The sequence below is a fragment of the Hirundo rustica genome, chromosome 3, assembly GCF_015227805.2.
Source record: "Hirundo rustica isolate bHirRus1 chromosome 3, bHirRus1.pri.v3, whole genome shotgun sequence".
In the NCBI taxonomy this organism is placed as follows: Eukaryota; Metazoa; Chordata; class Aves; order Passeriformes; family Hirundinidae; genus Hirundo; species Hirundo rustica.
This window is the reverse complement of record NC_053452.1, coordinates 13220872-13238944: the sequence shown is the minus strand read 5'-3', so window position 1 is coordinate 13238944 and position 18073 is coordinate 13220872. Positions and strand designations below refer to the sequence as shown.

At 46.3% G+C, this 18073-nt stretch overlaps 1 protein-coding gene across 2 annotated transcripts in view; it reads left to right on the top strand.

Annotated features, from left to right (window-relative positions):
• The window catches only part of SYNDIG1 (synapse differentiation inducing 1), a 57222-nt gene that overhangs the window by 5716 nt on the left and 33433 nt on the right, over positions 1 to 18073 (top strand). The window contains exons 2-3 of one of the 2 annotated variants that reach the window (XM_040059181.1): positions 680 to 804; positions 4126 to 4691. In XM_040059181.1, coding sequence (XP_039915115.1) covers positions 4212 to 4691 — 480 coding nt within the window. In that variant the 5' untranslated portion in view covers positions 680 to 804; positions 4126 to 4211. The remainder of the gene's footprint in view (positions 1 to 679; positions 805 to 4125; positions 4692 to 18073) is intronic. The other variant, XM_040059180.2, reaches the window with a different exon arrangement.

Below are 18073 nucleotides of genomic sequence, written 5' to 3'. Positions count from 1 at the left end.
GGTTGCACAAAGGGTCACTATTGCCACTTCTTGCTATTCTGGTGATTTAGAATGACTAAAAGATTTAGGAGCAGTAGATGTGTTTTGGGGAGCATGGGAGACAGGTGGGAATCTGTAGGGATCAGAGAGATTCAAATCATGGGATAATCAAGTTGAAAGAATCTCAGTAGGTCTGCAGGTCTATTTCATGCTCAAAGAGAGGTCAATTCTGATCACACCATGATCCTCAGAGCTTCATTCAGCTGGGTCTTCAAAAGCTCCAAGGATGGAGACTGCAAAACCTCCCTGGGCAGCTTTTTCCTGTGCTTGACTGTCTCCATGGGGAAAAAATTTCCACTGATATCTGGTATCCCCATGCAGAAGCACATGAATTTTTGAGCCTTTTTTCCTTGCTGATGACCTGCCAGGTCTGCAGGGAATGGCACAGGGTACAGCCTCAGGCTTTGACAGCAGATGGGGACTCTGCCTTCAGCTTCACTAGCCTTCATCTTCCAGTTTTCTTGCCAATAAACCACTCTGCTGGGCCAGTGATGCTTGGTCTGTGTGGATGAATGTCCTTCTGGTCTGCTATGAGAAGATGGCTAGGGCTTTTCAGCCATAGCCCAATGTTCCAACTGTACAGCTTGTTCAGAATTCAGGGGGTTTGTATTCAGAGTTTCCCAACTGCTTATTCACACAGGACATTGGGTGCCTGGCAAGGGCCTCCAGAAGGCTGAAGAGCCCTTAAGCTGTGCAAAGTCCCATGGAGAGAGGAGGAAAACAGCATCCTGCCAGGTCCCAGGAGAGCAAAGGAGTTTTGGGATGGTGGGTAGTAATGGAGCTGGCTTCTGCTCCTTATCTGCTAAAGCCTGGGGTACACCTTTTAGTGGTTCTCTCCCTGTCTCCCTACACCTGGCATTTCTCTGTTTCACACCCTCTTCTTAATTAGTTTGTTAGGCACTGTCATCATAGCAGGAGGCTGTGGAGCACCCAGCAGTGTGGCTCTCAGTGCAGCTACTTATTGTAGCTAGGCTCTGCTGTAACACAAATGATAGCTCAATAAACCACAGCAATGCAGACTAAAGATCTTGGCACTGCTTGCAGCTTCTTATTAAAATAAAAAAGGAGAAGGGGGGAATCCAAGAAATTGTAAAGAGTGAATGTTAAAATAATTAATGGACTCACTTTTTATAGTAGACTGGAGTAAAAATGTCTAACCCTGAGGTAAACATTAGATTGAAGATTGTTATATTGATCATATATATATATATAACTGTTAATAACTTGAACTTGGTTTCTCCTTCTGGTTCCAGTCTCAAGTGTGAAAATGCAGAATTATCTCTAGTTGGCCTCAGTGCCAGTGAGTGATTTGTGGGACAATTAAAACCATGCAAAGACAGAAGAAATCTGAATCCAACCAACTAAAATTAACTCTGCATCTTGGAGCAGACTGAAAAGCTTTCTTATTTCAAGAGTTCTGATGAATTTCATTTTCCTGTCAACATAATTTTGAAATCTCACTGTAGTCATAGGTACTGAGAGCTTTTTTCAGCTTTGAATGTTGACTCCCTGCAGAGAAGGCGCCCTCCAGTTTCCTCAAGTGGCCTGTCAGAGGTTACCTTCTCTGGCACTGCCATCTGGGGATTCTGGGCTGCAGGGAACCTGGAAACTGAAGCAATCTTAATTTTAGGACATGCCTGTGAATCATAGGCATGTGAGCCTGGCCCAGGCCACATCCATGAAAGTCCCTAGTGAAAGTGGAGTGGCTGGATTCATGTCCAAGGCAGGACAAAGGTTCTGAGCTACTGCAGAAGCACAGCTGCCTTTTGCCCCTAAGCATCACTCGTGACCATATGCCACTCTCTGTCACACCTCCACCTCAGCCTGGAGGATTCAATTTCAGGAGTCATAGAATATAATTATTTATTTCTCTTCCCCCACCTACCCCCCCCCCCCCCCCCCCCCCCCCTCTTAATTTATTATACTGAAAAGGCCTGAATCTCATCAACCTCTTCCCATTAAGCAATACTCTTCAGGGCCAAGAATATTGGGTCAGGCTCTGGTAAGGCAGGCAGCCAACTACAGATTAAAATGCACCTGGGGTTAAACCATTTTCCTTGATTGCATGCTGCTATCCACATCTCCCTGCTGACCTTACCTGAGGCATGCTGCCTGCACTGCTATGTGGGACTCCAGGGAGGATGTCCTGAGCAATGGACTATCCCTATTATCAGAAGAGCTCTGTGAGGGAAAGATGCTCCCTGTCTTGTCCTTGCCTCATTTTGGATGCTTTTTCCCACTTTTTTCCTATTACCAAGGAGAAAGTGTCATTCAGAATCTGCAATATTGGTTTAAAAGTCTGGTTTAAATGCACAGATGGTAAAGACCTGCCATATAGATGTTTAGATCCATGGTAGGACTGAACAACAATGTTTCTCCAAGGCATGCAATAAAACTGCCCTAAAATGGCATTTTTCTGAGTGCTACTTAATACAGACTTTGCTGAAATGATGTCACTACAGGGAGGTGCAAGGCCTGACCCAAGTTTTCCAGCCATTGATGCAGTGATGAAGTGTTGACCGCTTCATACATTTCTCCAGGAGGGTATTTGTTTGATTTGTGAGTCTTCCTCCAGTTTTTGCTACATCTGTGGCATATTCCTCCTGACCATTTCACTTTGCTTGACAGGGGGCAGGGATAAGATTGTTTGCAAGAGGGTTTGCAGGTTTTGGGTGAAGTCTCTCTGGCTTCAGTGGAACTGATGGCTGAAGTGACACATCAGAGGACTTCTTACATTTTCCAAGCTAGCTTGGGAGAAACTGAGCGAAGTCTGAGAATTTACTCTTTAGTTGATGAGTGTTTCTCATCTTCTGCCTGTGGGGATGTACTTTCATATAGTTTCTTTGGGGGAGGTGGGAGGAAGAAGTGGAAGGTTTGTGGTCAAGCAGCTGGAGGCCCAACAGGATGCTCCTGCTAATTGGATTGAACACGTAACTTCCATGGGATCCCACCATGGTGGATTTTCTCTTGTGTAGCTTTCCTGTTCACTTAAGAGCAGCACTGAACTACTTGACAACAAAATAAAATGAGGCTTCTACATGTTAAACCAAGTGCTGTGAATGTAAACATGTCAGCGCTCTGGGTCAAGCTCTCTTGTATGTTAAACAAGTTTCTTGCTTAATTGGTAGTGTTAGAACAGCTCTTAGCAGTGGTTTAAAAATCTCTTGCATCCAAAAGAGAGACTGAAGGTATTTGAAGTCTGGAGTTAAGAGGAACTAATACTGGACTTTTGCTAGACATTGCTCTGTTAGAGGTTGTCTGACATAAAAGGGAAATAGAGAGAAAGCATTGAGTAAAAAATTACATATGTTTATGTGTTTGTGTATTTCGTTCTTGGTTTTCTCCAGACTGCACAATGGGGACAGGTAATCTTACATAAATAACTTGGTCTTAGAGGATCTAATATGAAGAACTTTGAAGACACTAGCATGCCTGTAATTTTTATGCTCATGCCCAGAAACAAACCCCTGAATTTACTGTTGCTGTGGCCAATACATCAGTATTTCAAAAGGTGTTTTCCTTTGGCTGCACCTGAGAAAAATGAGGAGCCTGGTGAGAAAGTGTTTGGGCTGGAAAAAAATGGGTTTTCAAAGGATAGTAAAGCACTTGCCAAGGGCAAAGGGTGGCTGCAGACACCAGCAGGTGAACACAGCACCTGCCCATCTTTTGCAGCTGCAGATTTCTGAGAATTAAAAATGGTTCATTTAGGAAATTTCCACCTTCCCCCCCCCCCCCCCCCCCCCCCCCCCCGGCCCTCATCTCTTATCAAAGTGTTTAGAGGAAAAGGATGTCCCCAGGATGACAGCTGTGTACCCGTGGGAGGGTAGAGCAGGCATCAAAGCCATTCTTTGATGGGGGTCCATCACTACCAAGACATTTCACCTCATGTGCTTCTCTATATCCCATAGATGTGGGGCAGGTGTTCTTTGCCTCACTGACAGGGGGCATATTTGGAGAACTAAGTCAGGGTATGCACATATATGGGGCTCTATTTTCTCCTGAGACTGTATGGAAGACAAGCTGAATTGAGTCCCTCAATTCATTGCCTTTGTCCTCTCCTTGGTTTCTGCTTCCTTTCTTCATCAGGAAAATGGGAGCCACTCACCTAGCATGAACTCTAAGGCACAGCAAAATAAAGGCAACGGGTCCCACTGCCTCGGACACCTTCCAGTATGGATGGCTTGGTTGAGCAGAACAGTGTGCTTATGCACAGTAAAATCACTGAAGCTGGGAAAAGGAATGGTTTAATTAACACAAGGAACTTAGTGGCAGACAGCCGAGATGGTCTGGTCTCTGTGTATCCCACCCCTCAGTACCAGAGCCACAGAGCAGGCAGCCTGTCCTCTCTGAGATGCCCGGAGAATGGCAGGAGTGACCCTGTGCAGCAGCTCCTGGACCCCAGCATGCTGCAGCAGACAGTGGAGTCTCACTACAGGCCCAACATCATCCTCTACTCCGAGAACGTGCTGCGCTCATGGGGTGAGAGCCTGGGCTCAGAGTGCTGTGAGACAACATTCATCGAGGAGCGCTCACCCACCAAAGACAACCTGGAGTACCCTGACAGCAAATTCATAGACCTCTCTGAGGACGACATCAAGATCCACACCCTCTCCTATGAGGTGGAGGAAGAGGAGGATTTCCAGGAACTAGAGGTCAGATATCACTTGGGATATGTGGGGAAGGCTGGGGGGAGGAGAGCATGTTTGAAATTAAGTGTACAGCCCCCTAGAGCTGAACAGCAGGGGATCAGCTGCTTTTTGGGTCAGCAATACTTTCTCCTCTAACTAGGACAATAAGTGATTGCTCATCTTTATTTGTTAGTTAAGGTCCCAGATCTGTGGATACAAATGGCAAAATTCCCTCTAGTCCTAGTGGAGATCAGCATTCCCCTTCTGTCTCTGAAGGGGCTGGTCAGAAAGAAGACCCATGTGCTTAAATGCTGTGTAAGGTGGGGCTTGGGAGCATCTATCCATCTGCATGGAGCGCATCTTACTCAGCAGGCTAGCATCATCTCTTGCCTTCACCTGACTTGAGCAGAGTGTTTTAAATTACTGGCTCAGACACAAACCATTTCTGTCTCAGAGTAAACACAGAAACAGAAGTCTTAGGGTTTCAAGCTGCAATGAATCCATGTCTCTGAAATAAATGATATTTTTCTAATGGAGCAAAACATTTTTTAGACCCAAATACAATGTTGTCTTCTGGAGTCCTGTGCCTCATTTATTTCTCATTGTAAAGTAACAGGGAAGACTAAGGAAACAACTTCATTCTTTCTTAAATGATGCATTTAATTTAATGATGCCCAAGTGTGGCAGGCATTTGTATTTGCCAGTGTTTGTGGGGATGGAGGGTGAATGCAATGCTGGTGATCTGAAAACTTCCTGCATCATTGGTCAGAGACTCCTAACCTAGCAAAGACCCTCTGGCTGTCTAGAGCAAAGCCATACCTTCAAACACGAATGTCCCAGATGAGATAGGGATTTTGGTTGTGCTTCTCTGTTGCTGTGATTTTCATTTAGGACCGAGACCTAACAAGCCCTAAAATTTCTATTTTCACCTCCTCCAATACCCATGTCTCACCCTGTGATCAGCACAAGGGAAACCCAGCAAGAACCTGACTTCCCTTTTATTCTCTTTTCTCTCTGTATTGAGAAGGTGGGAAGAGGGAAGTGTTTTTCCCAGTGCATGCCATTAATGCAGTATTCAATGCCTCCACAGGGAGACAGAAGGCTTCTCTCTGAAGCATGTGAGAGTATTAGCTCAAATCACACTCTTCCATAGAATTTCAGAATTGACCATGGGAATTATAATTTCCTTAATCAAAACAAAATTACTGGTTGCTGTCTTTTTGCCCCAGTTTCTCTCATGCAGTAGTGACACAAGTGACTGCAGCACACATGGTGTTATGGACACATCTGGCCTGACATTCAGGCAGCAAAAAGAAAAGTCTCCCTCTCATCAATTCAAGTCAAGAACACATTCTTAAGACAACTTTTGGAGAATGAGATTAAAAAAAGGCTAGGAAAATGAGCAGCATAAGGAAAAATCCTCTTCAATGTGGTACTGGAGGAACTAGATCAGCTTTTCAGAGAACATTTGTGTCTTAAAAACCAGCTCTAGAACTTCATCCTCCTCTGATCTTAAGGGAAGAAATGAGACAGTAAATTTTGGTAACATGATCTGACAGTGTGTGCACCCTTTTCCTTGGTCCCTTCTTCTTTCTGACCTGTTTCTCTGGAAACAGACCTGAGTCAAATGTGGCAGTTCTTGAATGGGTATAGAGCATCTGGAATCACAGATTCCCTGTCTCATTTGATCCTTTGGGGTGACACTGTACTAACAAACACAGATGTATGGACAACCATCTTGACCTATGTGTACAAGGTGCTCAGAATAAGAAGACAGTTTCACAAATACACACCACCCATGGATTGTCCTCTTCATCAAAATTTCTCCTCTAGTAGGAACCGGGGCGGAGAAAACCAGGCATGGTTTAGACAAGGACCTGGTTAGCTGGAAACACTTGCTTTGCTAGAAGCCTCTGCTTTGACACCAGGATCTGTCCCCATTGCTGTGCTCCCTGACCAACCCTGTATAGCACCGTGATTTTCACTCTTTTCCATGAACTTTTCCGTGATCCCAAAGGATCAACCTGCTAGGTAGCTGTTTTCAGCAAGAAGTAGCTCAGCATGGCAAGTAGCTTCCATTCCAGGAAGGTCCAAATTCTGCAGATGCAGCTGGTCATGCAGGAGAAGAGAAATTAATTTGACAGCACCAGACCAGAAAAAACCCCATGTCTGCTGTGTTGTACTCTTCTGGTTCACAAAGGCTGGTGGACAGAGGCTATGTCTGTGTAGCCAGATGCATGAGGGCCTCCTGGGCTTTGCTAGAGCACAGCTTCGTTAGGGACCTAAATTCATGTGTGGAGACTCTGGAAATGGAAGAACACTATTTCAGGACAAGCAGTCACTGAGTAGGTGATGAACCATGACAGATTGTTAACTACACATAAACTACACATTAGCATCTGAATCACACAGCCCAAGTGTGTCACACGAGAAAGAATTTTTTTCCCTGTCAGCTACTGACAAGAAGCAAAAGATTTTTTAGGTTACTAATAGATGAAAGAGTGAGTGCCAGGACTGGTAGCAGAAGTTAGAAGGAAGAGGGTGACACAACAGAGGTGCAAATTTTGCTTCCCCGCTGTGAGAGTCCTAAAGGATTTGAGCCTGTCACTGAGGATGGCGCAGTGTATCTTGTGTATCAGTGTAACATTGCTGTGTATCTTGTCACATTGACTGTCAAGCCACAGCTCATCAAGGCACGGAAGCTGTGGAGTGTCAGAGCAGACCAGGGCTCATGTCTGCTTTTGCATTTCTTTTTGGGAGAAAACTCTATAAAGTAGCCCCTTTTTGGAAACACTGGCAAAGGGGGAAGCTTTGTGCAGAAGAGCTCTTTTCTCTTGAAAACTGAGGGCTACCTCCTGTTCTCCACATGTCAGTGCAAGGTGAGTCCCACTTGAGCATCTCTGTAAAATGCCTTCTGGAAGACACAGCAGCCATGGGGTTGTGAGTCATTGCTCTTCCCCCATGCCTCCCTGACACTGCCTGCTTTATACCAGAATGCCTGCCTAGGGTTTTTCACGATGGATATTTAATTTCTTAGAAATGCCAAAAAATTGATCTCCTCCCTTTGTAGTGTCTTCCACACCTCAGTGCAATACTTTCAGGAGGGACACATGGTGAAAATTAGTTTTATTGCAGGTCAGACTGCTTCTGATACGATTGTCTTTTTGAAAAGAGTTGGGCTCTTGGTAACTAGAAAGGTTGCTGTTCTCTGGCAGAAAACTTTGCAGTAGAGAAAGATTCTGAAAAAAATGGCTTTTTTGATTGATTTGGTTTTGGTTTGAAGAATTGACCAAGCTGAAGGGTTTGCTACTCTGCTAGCTGTCATCATCCTCAGGATGGGTCTATCCAGCTCAACACATCTAGGACAATTTGCTGGCAAGGAGACACCTTCTTCCTTTCCAAAGCTTGGGGACGGTGAAGAGCATGGGAGATGGAGCAGAAGAGCAGAAGATATCCTAATCATGGCTTGTACCATGCAGCAACATTTAACCAAGTATTTGCTGGAACTTTTTACTAGCAGAGCTTCTCAGGTCCTGGTAGTGTTGTTCAGTGTGTCTAAAAAAATCATAATTGTCTGGAGGGAGAAACATCTGAGAAACAGCTCTCATTAGCATATAGAGCCCTGCTTTGTTCCAGCAATTACCAGGCATGAAAACAGAAGGCTGCACATTCTGTCAGGGCTTTAAACTTCTCTCTTCCATGCCTGTCCCTGAAATCAAATTATTCCCTATTTAGGTATCATTGGAAAATTTATAAATATCTTATGAGTTCTTTATACTGCAACTAATGGACAACTTGTCAAATGTGGCAGCAGTGAAATACAAAATGAGTTACAAGATGAAATACCCTCCTGTTAGAGTTCACGTGCCATCTTTTATCCAAAAATAACATTTGTCATATTATACTCCTGCTAGTTTCGCTCTAGCCACTAGGTAGATTGCTTATTTAGAGAAACCCAAGATATTCATGGCAGCAAATTTAATTATTCATATACATTGCATAAAAGAATATCTTGAAGCTCTCTCTTAAAACCTTCTTACTTTTTCCCAGCACACAGCAATGTCTGAAACAATCTCTAAATGCAAAATTAATAGAATGTTCTGGGAGTGAAAGAAGAAAAGAAATTTAGTGCTTTCAAGGTGTACATTACTTCTTCTTTTTCCACTAGAAATTGCTGGATTCTGATGTGAAAACTCACCCTTTGGAACTGAGCATAAAATTGTAGAGACAGATTTTGGATCCTGTTCCATCCAACCACTCCTCTCAACATTCCCAAGCACCTCCTGGCAAGTTTTTTCCACAACATGAAGAGAAGACCCTGAGAAGATTTATGTCCATCAAGTCCTGTGACATCATGCATGCTTTCTGTCAGTGGTCCTGCACTGGGCTGTGTCCTCAGCCTTCCCTCGCTGTAGGTATCCAGAAAGTGTGTTTGAACACCCCTTGGGGGGCTCTGGCAGAGTATGGCAGAGTTCCCTTTTCAGAGAGCTCTGCAACATGGGCAAAGACAGGGTCTTGCAGCCTGGTTATACTGATGAATTCACTGGCCATCACAGCTCTCCTCTGAATTGGGTGTACAGTATTTTTTCTGTTCTGCACCTGAGCAATGGAGGTAAACAGCACCATAAATACCTTGTCCAAGCTCATCTAGAGCTGTGTTGAGAATAGGGGAATGTAATTTTCAGTGGTTTTGTCCCATGGCATATGCTCAGAAGAGCGCAGGTGTGCTGTCAGAGGTGTGGTGCCCAGGTAGGAGCTCCCAAGAGTATGCAGTCAAGGCACTGAGTTATCCTACCTATAGGACACACTTTATATATCTCTGAGTTCCTTCAAAGGCACATTATTAACAGATTACAATAGTGATTACACTTTGCATTTCATTTATTTTTCTCCTTTGAAGGAGAAGCCACTCAAGTCTGAGCACTGCCAAGGGATATTAACCTCTATTAGCCAGCTCCAGATGAAGGGAGCATGGCTGGGAAGTCACCTTCAGCAGTGTCCAAATGCCCTCCTATAAATCTTGTAAAGAGTAGCCAGGGCCCATGGCAATTTCCTTTCTCATCATCACTTCCCTGAGTTTTCAGACTGAAGATCAGCAGTGCTGTCTCTGGAATCCAGCCTGTGAGTTGCAGCAGCTCTGGGTGAGCTGCATGCTGTCATTTGTAGAGGGTAGATATTTGGCAGACTTCTTTGAGGACTGCTGTGTCAACTCAGAAGCAGAAAGAGGACAATCATGAAGGGTCACACCACTTGCTGCAGCTTGTTTTAGTGTGGATCTGTTCATTGCTGTCTGCAGTGATCTCCTTCAAGTGGCAATGTGCTGGATGCCAATTCCTGGATCCTATGGGCAGACTGGCTGTGGGTGTCTAGAACACATCACAAGGGAGATGATCAAAGTCCAGGGCTCAAGGTAGAAGAATAGGCTTGGTCAACTACATCCAGGGGTGTTTGCCTGTTGCATTTTGGTGTCGCAAAAGTTAGACATGAAAAGTTTTCCAAGCAAGGAAAGTGCTCTGTGAGCGTATTCTGCAAGGCTGGTTGGCTGCCTGACAGGGCAATTTTTAGACTGGGAGTTGGGGAAACAAGAGGAGCTGCAGCAGGTCAGTGTTAGACGATTATGGATCTTTTAAATGCCTTTAAAACTGAAAGGGAATCAACTGCAAAACTCAAAGCTGTGAACAGCAAACAGGCAAAATTAAATAAATAACAGACTTTAGAGATATCACCTCTTAAGAAACTATCAACAAGATTGTGCTCAGAGATGAATGAGTGTGTGGAGGCAGAGCAGCGATAAACTATAGCCTTTGGTGGAAGAGTCCCCAACCAGCTACTGCCTTCTAGCATCTGCTGCACGGATGTGAACTGAAAACACTTGCAGGAGAGCAGAAGGATGCAGAGTGCTGGTCAGAGCAGGTTATCATGTTTAACTGCATTACTGCAACAGGCATTGTGGGGAGGGAAACAAAGCACTTATTAATTTGGAGCGGCATTGTGTTGGTCTTTGTCGAACCAGACCACTGGACTATCTAGATTTGAAGGCAGATCCCACAGGGCCATAAGAGAAATTAATTTTGTATGCAGGGTGTGCATATTGCTGAATTGGTTGCTTTGAAGGAAAAAAGGAGAAGGGCTGTTTCTTGAATATCCATCAGAGGTTGCTGGCAGGTGTAGTTCAGAGCAGACCCTGTTGTCTGACATCTCCAGTGTGCTTGGCAGGCTGTCTGCAGAGCAATTGTAATGTCTCGATTGAGGTAAAGCACATAGCTTTTAGGGATAGTGAGCCTCTATTTAAGAAAAGGCTTTTTAAAATAGAAAATCCATTACAACTTGTCTTGGTTTGAAAAGACAAGTATCTGCTAAGGAGAGGCGGGGCCTCTCTAGGAATGGGGAATTCTAATCCCTTCCTTCTGTGTTATTATAATTTGGAAGATTAAAAAAAAAATCAGTCAGAGCTATGGGGAAAGGAATAACTGTCCTTTACTAGTAAATATAACAGGACAGACAAACTACAACAGCAATTATAGTAATAATAAACAGAACCAAAAACCCCGAGGGGCTTTGTCTCACAAGCCTCAGGCAGTCTGATCTCTTGGGACCCCAAGAGCACCAAACCAAAATGGTGGAAACTCCGGCGCTGACGACTGGAAATGGTGGGTTGTTCTGGAAGGCAGGGGAGTGTCCCGGCAGGCAAAGTGAGCAGTGCTGAAGAAGCTGCGGTGGCTGGACCCGGGCTGAACCAGATCCAGCAGGGCAGGCGAAAAACTCTGAATTCCTGGGCGCTCCATCAGATGATAGAATTCTCAGGACCGAACCCCTCCATTAACTGTGGTCTCCACGCAGTAAGCTGTCCCCCGACCATCCTCCCTGGAAAACCAAGAGCCAAGAGCTGAGAGACTACCACCCTCAGCTCTTGGGAGCCTTTTCCTCCCCCACTAAATTAAGTAATCCACTTCTTTTGTATGGGTCAAGCACCCTCTTAGCATCAGTATTTAGTCTCTTAGCAATTTATGGGGGAGAAAAATTCCACAGGAAAACTTAACCCTCAATATTATCCACCCCAAATTTTTTTCCCCATACCAACATATTATATTGAATTTAAACCTTTAAATAATATTCATATATACATGTGAATATGAATACAGACACAGTCACAGTGTTCATTGAAAAACAAGGTCCCCTTGAGGTATGCAGCGGGTATCTCCATTCTTTTGCATCACCCACCATGTGTAGCCAGGTCCCTGAGCAAAAACAACCCCAGGAGCGGGATTGTCTTTGCTGGAGGCAGAATTAATCCAAACAGTTTTCCCAGCATACCTCTCATGTGTACCACTGGAACCTTTTCTCTGTCTCTTGTTCTCAAGGGCTCAGATTGGGCGGGGCCTGCTCGGTTGGTGGAACCTCAAGTGTTCACTAACCAGGTGGCCTTTGCTAAATTAATCTCCCAGTTCTTGAAAGTCCCCCCACCCAGGGCCATCAAGGTGGTTTTAAGCAGGCCATTGCACCGTTCAACTTTCCCGGCTGCTGGCACATGATAAGGAATATGGTACACCCACTCAATGCCATGTTCTCTAGCCCAGGTGTTTATACGGCTATTCTTGAAATGAGTCCCATTGTCAGACTCAATCTTCTCAGGACTACCATGTCTCCACAGGATTGCTTTTCAAGGCCCAGTGGTGTTCCGGGCAGTAGCGTGGGGCACAGGATAGGTCTCTAATCATCCAGTGGTGGCTTCCGTCATGGTCAGCACAAAGCGAGTTTAGGGAAAGGTGATGTAGTCAATCTGCCAGGCCTCCCCATACTTATACTTGGACCATCGCCCGCCATACCATAGGGGCTTCACCCACTTGGCCTGCTTTATTGCAGCTCATGTCTCACAGTCATGGATAACCTGAGAAATACTGTCCATGGTTAGATCCTCCCCTTGGTCTCATGCCCACTTATAGGTGGCATCTCTGCCCTGATGACCTGAGGCATCATGGGCCCATCGAGCTAGGAACAACTCTCCCTTGTGTTACCAATCTAAGTCTGTCTTTGACACCTCTATCTTTGCAGCTTGATCTACTTGCTCGTTGTTTCGGTGCTCCTCATTAGCCCGACTCTTGGGGACATGGGCATCTACATGACGGACTTTCACAGGTAGCTTTTCTACCCAACTGGCAATGTCTTTCCACTCATCAGCAGCCCAGATTGGCTTTCCCCTATGCTGCCAGTTGGCTGTCCAGCCAACCCCACAGAGCATTGGTCACCATCCACGAATCACTGTAGAGGTAGAGCTTTGGCCACTTCTCTCTTTCAGCAATGTTGAGGGCCAATTGAACAGATTTGAGTTCAGCAAGTTGGCTTTACCCACCTTCTCCTTCAGTGGCTTGTGCAACTTGTCATGTGGGGCTCCATACGGCTGCTTTCCACTTTCAGTTCATCCCTACGATGAGGCAGGAACTGTCAGTGAAAAGAGCGTAGGGTGTTTCTTCTGCTGGCAGTTGGTTGTATGGTGGACCTTCTTCCGCATGTGTCACTCCTGCTCCTCTTCATCCGTGAGACCAAAGTTTTCACCTTCCGGCCAGTTTGTAATTATTTCCAAAATCCCAGGGCAATTTGTGTTTCCAATGCGGGCGCGCTGAGTGATGAGGGCAATCCATTTGCTCCATGCGGCATTGGTGGCGTGATGGGTGGAGGGAACCTTTCCTTTAAACATCCACCCCAGCACTGGTAGTCGAGGTGCCAACAGGAGTTGTGCTTCTGTGCCAATCACCTCTGACGCAGCTTGAACTCCTTCATAGGCGGCCAAGATTTCTCCTTGGAGTGTAGTTGGCTTCGGACCCTCTGTAGCTTCAGCTCCAGAATCCCAGTGGTCGGCCCCGAGTCTTCCCAGGCACCTTCTGCCAAAGGCTCCAGGACAGGCCATTGTTCCCGGCTGCTGAGTAGAGCAGGTTCTTCACATCTGGTCCTGTCCTGACTGGGCCAAGTGCTACCACATGAGCGATCTCCTGCTTGATCTGGGCAAAGGCTTGTTGCTGTTCAGGGCCCCAGTGGAAATCATTCTTCTTGCAGGTGACCAGGTAGAGAGGGCTCACAATCTGGCTGTACTCAGGAATGTGCATCCTCCAGAAACCTATGGCACCTAGGAAAGCTTGTGTTTCCTTCTGCTGGTCGGTGGGGACATTGCGGTGGTCTTGTTGATGACCTCAGTGGGAATCTGATGCCGTCCATCCTGCCACTTTACTCCCAGGAACTGGATCTCTCGGGAAGGTCCCTTGACCTTGCTCTGCTTGATGGCAAAACCAGCTTTCAGGAGAATTTGGATGATCTTCTCTCCTTTCTCAAACACTTCCATTGCTGTGTTCCCCCACACAATGATGTCATCGATATACTGTAGGTGCTCCGGAGCCTCACCCTTTTCCAGTGCAGCCTGGATCAGTCCATGGCAGATGGTGGGACTGTGTTTCCACCCCTGGGGCAGTCGGTTCCAGGTGTACTGGACGCCCCTCAAGGTGAAAGCACACTGAGGCCTGCATTCTGCAGCCAGAGGAATGGAGAAAAATGCATTAGCAATGTCAATTGTGGCGTACCATTTTGCTGCCTTGGACTCCAGCTTGTACTGGAGTTCCAGCATGTCCGGCACAGCAGCACTCAATGGTGGAGTCACTTCGTTCAAGGCACGGTAGTCCACAGTCAATCTTCATTCTCCATCAGACTTGCACACAGTCCAGATGGGGCTGTTGAAGGGTGAGTGTGTTTTGCTGACCACCCCTTGGGTCTCCAGCTCATGGATCATCTTGTGGATGGGAATCACAGCATCTCGATTTGTCCGATACTGTTGGCAGTGCACCCTCGAGGTGGGAACTGGAACTCCTTGCTCTTCTACCTTTAAGAGTCCTACTGCAGATGGGTTCTCTGACAGTCCAGGCAAGGTATTAAATTTCTTAATGTCCTCTGCCTCCACAGCTGCTATTCCAAAATCCCACCTGAGTCCCTTAGAGTCTTTGTAATAGCCATTCTGGAGGAAGTCTATGCCTAAAATATGCAGGGCCCCTGGGTCAGTCACAATTGGATGTTTCTGCCACTCCTTCCCAGTCAGGCTCACCTTGGCTTTCAACAGAGTCAATTCCTGTGATCCCCCCATGTCCTAGGATAACTTTATGATGCTTGTATCCCCAATTGTCTGTTCTGTTTGTGCTGTATATTGAGTCCTGTGCCTTTAAGACTGGTTCTAAGAGCAAGGAGAAGCACGGAGTTTGTTTTGAGAAAACTGCCTGACTCCTCCACATTCTTCTGCGGACAGCGTGTTCGGCAGAAGCTTGGAGAGACTGCAAGACTAAGATTTTTTTTTTCTTTTTTTTTGCTTTTAGTTAGTTTCAGCTAGCTAGAGCAGAGAAGTTCCCTAGACTGTTTTTTTTTCCTTTTTCTTGGAACTGTTTAAACCTGCTCTGGACTGAAAACCCAGGGGAGCACTGGGGGCTGCACCTGCGGCCCACCGGGGCCTGGACTTCGGCATTTTCCAGCAGCGCCGGAGAGACTGGGACTGAGGAGAGACTGAGAGAGAGAGAGAGCTGAACTACACCCACGGCAAGGACTTTCTCAATTTGCCTTCTCACTTCAGAAGGAGAGGTTTTATTGTTTCATATTATTCATTCTTTATATTTGTATGCACTTCATTTGTTAAGTAAAATAGTTTTTTCCACTTTTCTCCAAAGAGTTTTTTTTTTTACCAGACCTGTTGGAGGGAGGGGCCACTTGGGCTTGCTTCCTTAGAGGGATCCTCTACAGGGGTTTTCTCCCAAATTTGTCCCAAACCAGGACACCCCATCACCCCGGCAATGGAAATAGGTTGTGTCCCCACATGTTCCGATGGCAATAGGGTACACTGTGAACCAGTATCAACAAAAGCTTCATATTTCTGTGCCTCTGATGTGCCAGGCCATCGGATCCACACCGTCCAAAAGATTCATTTTTCCTGTGCCTCTCCCTGGCTAGAGGCAGGACCCCTCTAGCACTGGTCATTATTCCCTTCCTGGGCATACATGATAGAGGTTCCTTCAAAGGGATCTGACATATCATCCTCACTTCTATAATACCTGGCAGCTTGGTCATGCAATGCTGAGGCTACTTTCATCTTAGTGGAACCCCTGAGGTTAGTGTTTCTCTCCTTGAGCTCACACACTCGTGCTGCCAGGGCAGAAGTGGGTTTCCCATCCCACCTTCCCATGTCTTCCCTACGGTCATGCAGAAAGAACCACAGGTCAGCTCGTGGGGTGTACCCTCTCTCTCTAGCTGGGCGCCGTTGAGCTCTGACTCTGGGGCCTGTAACTTGCACCGGTGCCACATGGGAACTGTTACTCCTCATCTCCTCCCTCATCTCCTCCATCTTCTCTGTCATCTCCTCCATCTTCTCCCTCATCTCCTCTCTGAGTTCCTTAGCCACGGCAGAGACCTGAGCCTGCATTGCACCACTGATCATAATCTCATAATTTCTGAGCTTGTTGGCTACAGAACCCACTGTCTCTCGGTTGTTATCAGGATTATTGTTGCAATGAATGTGGCGTATTGAGATGGTCCTAGAGCTGCCATATTCCACAACATTTGGCCTGTGTACCTGACTTTGTCGGGGTCATTATCATGCTGTCCACCCCTCCCAAAAAGGACCTCCAATACTTCCAATACTGCCACTTCTCTCAGCTTTTGGATCCCCTCCTCAAGGGTCTTCCAGCGCATTCTATGATGGTGCTCCTGCATTCTGTCTCTGTGGACAAACCTCTCCTGTACACTCATTAAAAGCCACTTCCAAAGGGAAAGGGGCCCTGGCTCCCTTATGAATACCTGATTCACACCTGAATCCTGGGTCAAGGGTCCCAAATTCCTTGCCTCACTATTATCTAGTTGCACGCCTGTACCTATAAGGTCCCAGACCCGAAGTAACCAGGCTGTATAAGCCTCACATCCCCATCGTGCAAGATCTTTTGCATATTACGGAGACGTTCATATGTCAGGGACTCAGTGATGATTGCAACCTCTGGCTCCCCTGCGGGTTATGAGGGCCTTCCTTTCTTATCCTTGTTGCCTGGGTGCTCTGATTTCACCTTATACTTCTTTGTTTCCACAGGGGCAACTGCTGCTGGCTGTGGCTGCCCCTGTGGTTCAGCTGGAACCTGGACAGTTGTAACGTCTGTGGGTTCCACTGCTGCACCCTCAGACTCTCCTTTGTCGGGGCAGGGGGAGGGTTTCCCACCAGCTGGGGCTAATGAGGCTACTACAGGGGAAATGTGCTCCCTCAGCATCTCACGTATCTCCTTCACCAAATCTGGTGGTTTATTCCTGAGGCAGGCAGTGGGGCAGGGTCAGGCTGTGGGTCAGGGTCAGGCTGTGGGTCAGTATCCTTATTCCCTAGGGTAGGTATCAGGGTGGTTATTCAGGTCAGTCTCCTCTTATCTTTAAATGCTAAACAGAACAGGCATACCAGCAACACCAGCCACTGTATGATGTCATTAACATTCAGAGATTTAAACCCTTCCAAAACTGGTGGGGTAGACCCAAAGAGCTGGGCGAAGGGTTGGGAAAAAAATTTCCCCCGGTGTAATTTCTTCACAGTAGGTACCGTTGTTAAAGTAACCCCAGAAACACACAGTTAGCGTATGATAGCCCTGAATCCATGTGCCTGCCTTCTGGAGGAAATTAAAAATCCACAAATTCCTCACCTTGTTAACCCATATAGCAAACTGGATGACAGCCACAATAGCCTTAGTTACAGGGCCCATGTTTAGGTAAGGGCCCGCAAATGGGAGGAATACGGTCACTACCACATGCCACCCGAACCAGGGTGAGCCAGACCTCATGATATCCAGTACACAAGAATGTAAGCACTTAAGAACTGTTATTCCTTTTTCTCTCAATGCCCTCATGCCCCACTATTTGGGCACTAAATTCTGTCTTGGTTTGAAAGACAGGTATCTGCTAAGGAGAGACGGGGCCTCTCTAGGAATGGGGAATTCCAATCCCTTCCCTCCATGTTATTGTAATTTGGAAGATTAAAAAAAAAACTTTCAGTCAGAGCTATGGGGAAAGGAATAACTGTCCTTTACTAGTAAATATAACAGGACAGACAAACTACAACAGCAATTATAATAATAATAATAATAATAATAATAAACAGAACCAAAAACCCCGAGGGGCTTTGTCTCACAAGTCCTGGGCAGTCTGATCTCTTGGGACCCCAAGAGCACCAAGCCAAAATGGTGGAAACTCCGGCGCTGACGACTGGAAATGGTGGGTTGTCCTGGCAGGCAGGGGGGTGTCCCGACAGGCAAAGTGAGCAGTGCTGAAGAAGCCGCGGTGGCTGGACCTGGGCTGACCCAGATCCAGCAGGGCAGGCGAAAAACTCTGAATTCCTGGGCGCTCCATCAGATGTTAGA